Here is a 1,384-nt window from a genome sequence, read left to right as displayed (position 1 = left end):
GGGTCACACGCATTCTTCTGTGGTGCGGGGTGGCGGCTCTGTTGTGCAAGGGTCGAGTGTACTTCTCGGGGATTTAAAGAGGGAATTTGAGCATGCTCGACGTTTCCAGCTTTAGACTGTCCCTGTGTACTCATTCCGTGTTGCAGGTGTCTTTAATTTTTTTCCCCAAGATTAACTTGCCAAGTTGACACAGAGAGAGAGAGGGGGAGAGCGCGAGCGAGCGAGCGCACAAGCGGGAGGGGCTGCCGAGGGAGAGGGAGAGGCAGGCTCCGTGGTGAGCAGGGAACCCCACGTGGGGCTGGATCGCAACCCCCGCGAGCATGACGTGAGCCCCCACGGCAGGTGCTCAACCGAGCCGCCCAGGCGCCCTCCGTGTGTCCTGAGACCGACTTGCCTTTTCGTGCAAAGTTGGTCAGCGCCGCTGAGAGCCTCCACGAGGCATAAACCCGGGCTGGAGAGGGACAGGAGGCGGTCGCCGGCCTCCGAGGAGGACCCAGCGTTCTGGCTCACGGCAGGCGATACGGCGTCAGCGCACGATCCATCCTTCTCTTCGGAAACTCCCACCCCGTGCTCGCAACGCACCGCTGCCGGGCTGGAAGGTAACCCGGGTCGGAGCGGCTGCCCACAGCTGGAGACAGGCCGGAGAAGGGGTGCGAGGGGCTGTGCGGCCCGGCCGCGCCCTCCTCCCGTTGCGCGCACGTGCCCTCACCTGCGAGCGGGGACCCCAGCTTGGACCAGTCGGGCTTGAGATGGTAGATGATGCCATCCAGGGCGCCGGGCAGCAGCACTCCGCGCACCAGCAGCACGACGAGGACCACGTAGGAGAAGGTAGCGGTGAAGTACACGATCTGCGGGGGGCGGGCGGCTCAGAGGGGGCCCCGGCCCGGCGGGATGGCCAGGGGACCAGGCCGGGGGCTCGGAGGTCCAGCGGGAGGCCGGCCGGCGGCCGCGCCGTCCTCCTCGAGGCCTCGGCTCCTCCCGGGGAGGCTGTGTGCTCGGCTCGGGCAGCAGCAGCAGCAGCCCCGCGGCGCGCAGGTGACCCACGGGGTGGGGCAGGGGGACGGGCAGGGCCTGGACGGGGGGGGGGTCGGGGGTACCTGTCCGACCGCCTCCAGATGCTCCAGGACCCGGCGCAGGTGATCAGCGGGCTGGGGCCAGGCGGGGCGGCGGCGCATGCGCGGGCTGGGCGGGTCGGAGTCACGTGCCAGCCGCCTCCCTAGCCCCCCCCGTCCCTACCACCCCCCCCGCCCCCCGCTCCTGCCAGGCTCGGCGCAGGCGCCCCAGGGAGCGCGGGTGACGTCAGCTGGCGAGAGGCGGGGCCTCCTGAGGTAGCCTCGGCCGCTTCGGGACGCGGGCCACGCGTTCCATCCGGGCATCTGCGCCC

The 1,384-nt window shown here is 70.2% G+C and overlaps 1 protein-coding gene across 1 annotated transcript; it reads right to left on the bottom strand.

The window, feature by feature from the left end:
- On the bottom strand, window positions 1-1,175 carry LOC119878750 (sodium- and chloride-dependent creatine transporter 1-like). Its single transcript, XM_038589325.1, has 3 exons — window positions 1,098-1,175; window positions 710-848; window positions 1-592 (listed from the first exon to the last, which is right to left on the bottom strand). Exons 1-3 carry the CDS (start codon window positions 1,173-1,175, stop codon window positions 507-509), a joined length of 303 nt encoding a protein of 100 aa, XP_038445253.1. The 3' UTR covers window positions 1-506.
- Between the last annotated feature and the right edge of the window lie 209 nt (window positions 1,176-1,384).

The sequence above is a fragment of the Canis lupus genome, unplaced genomic scaffold, assembly GCF_011100685.1.
Source record: "Canis lupus familiaris isolate Mischka breed German Shepherd unplaced genomic scaffold, alternate assembly UU_Cfam_GSD_1.0 chrUn_S1882H2081, whole genome shotgun sequence".
Classification (NCBI taxonomy): domain Eukaryota; kingdom Metazoa; phylum Chordata; class Mammalia; order Carnivora; family Canidae; genus Canis; species Canis lupus.
The sequence above is the reverse complement of the archived record's forward strand: the minus strand, read 5'-3'. Positions and strand labels throughout refer to the sequence as shown.

Bases quoted from the DNA above. Each gene is read 5' to 3' on its own strand.
- LOC119878750 (XM_038589325.1), bottom strand. From the start codon at position 1,175: ATGCGCCGCCGCCCCGCCTGGCCCCAGCCCGCTGATCACCTGCGCCGG. The intron at 849-1,097 runs GTACCCCCGACC...CGCCCCCCGCAG, and splicing joins ATCTGGAGGCGGTCGGACAG to ATCGTGTACTTCACCGCTAC. The intron at 593-709 runs GTGAGGGCACGT...GTTACCTTCCAG, and splicing joins GCTGGGGTCCCCGCTCGCAG to CCCGGCAGCGGTGCGTTGCG.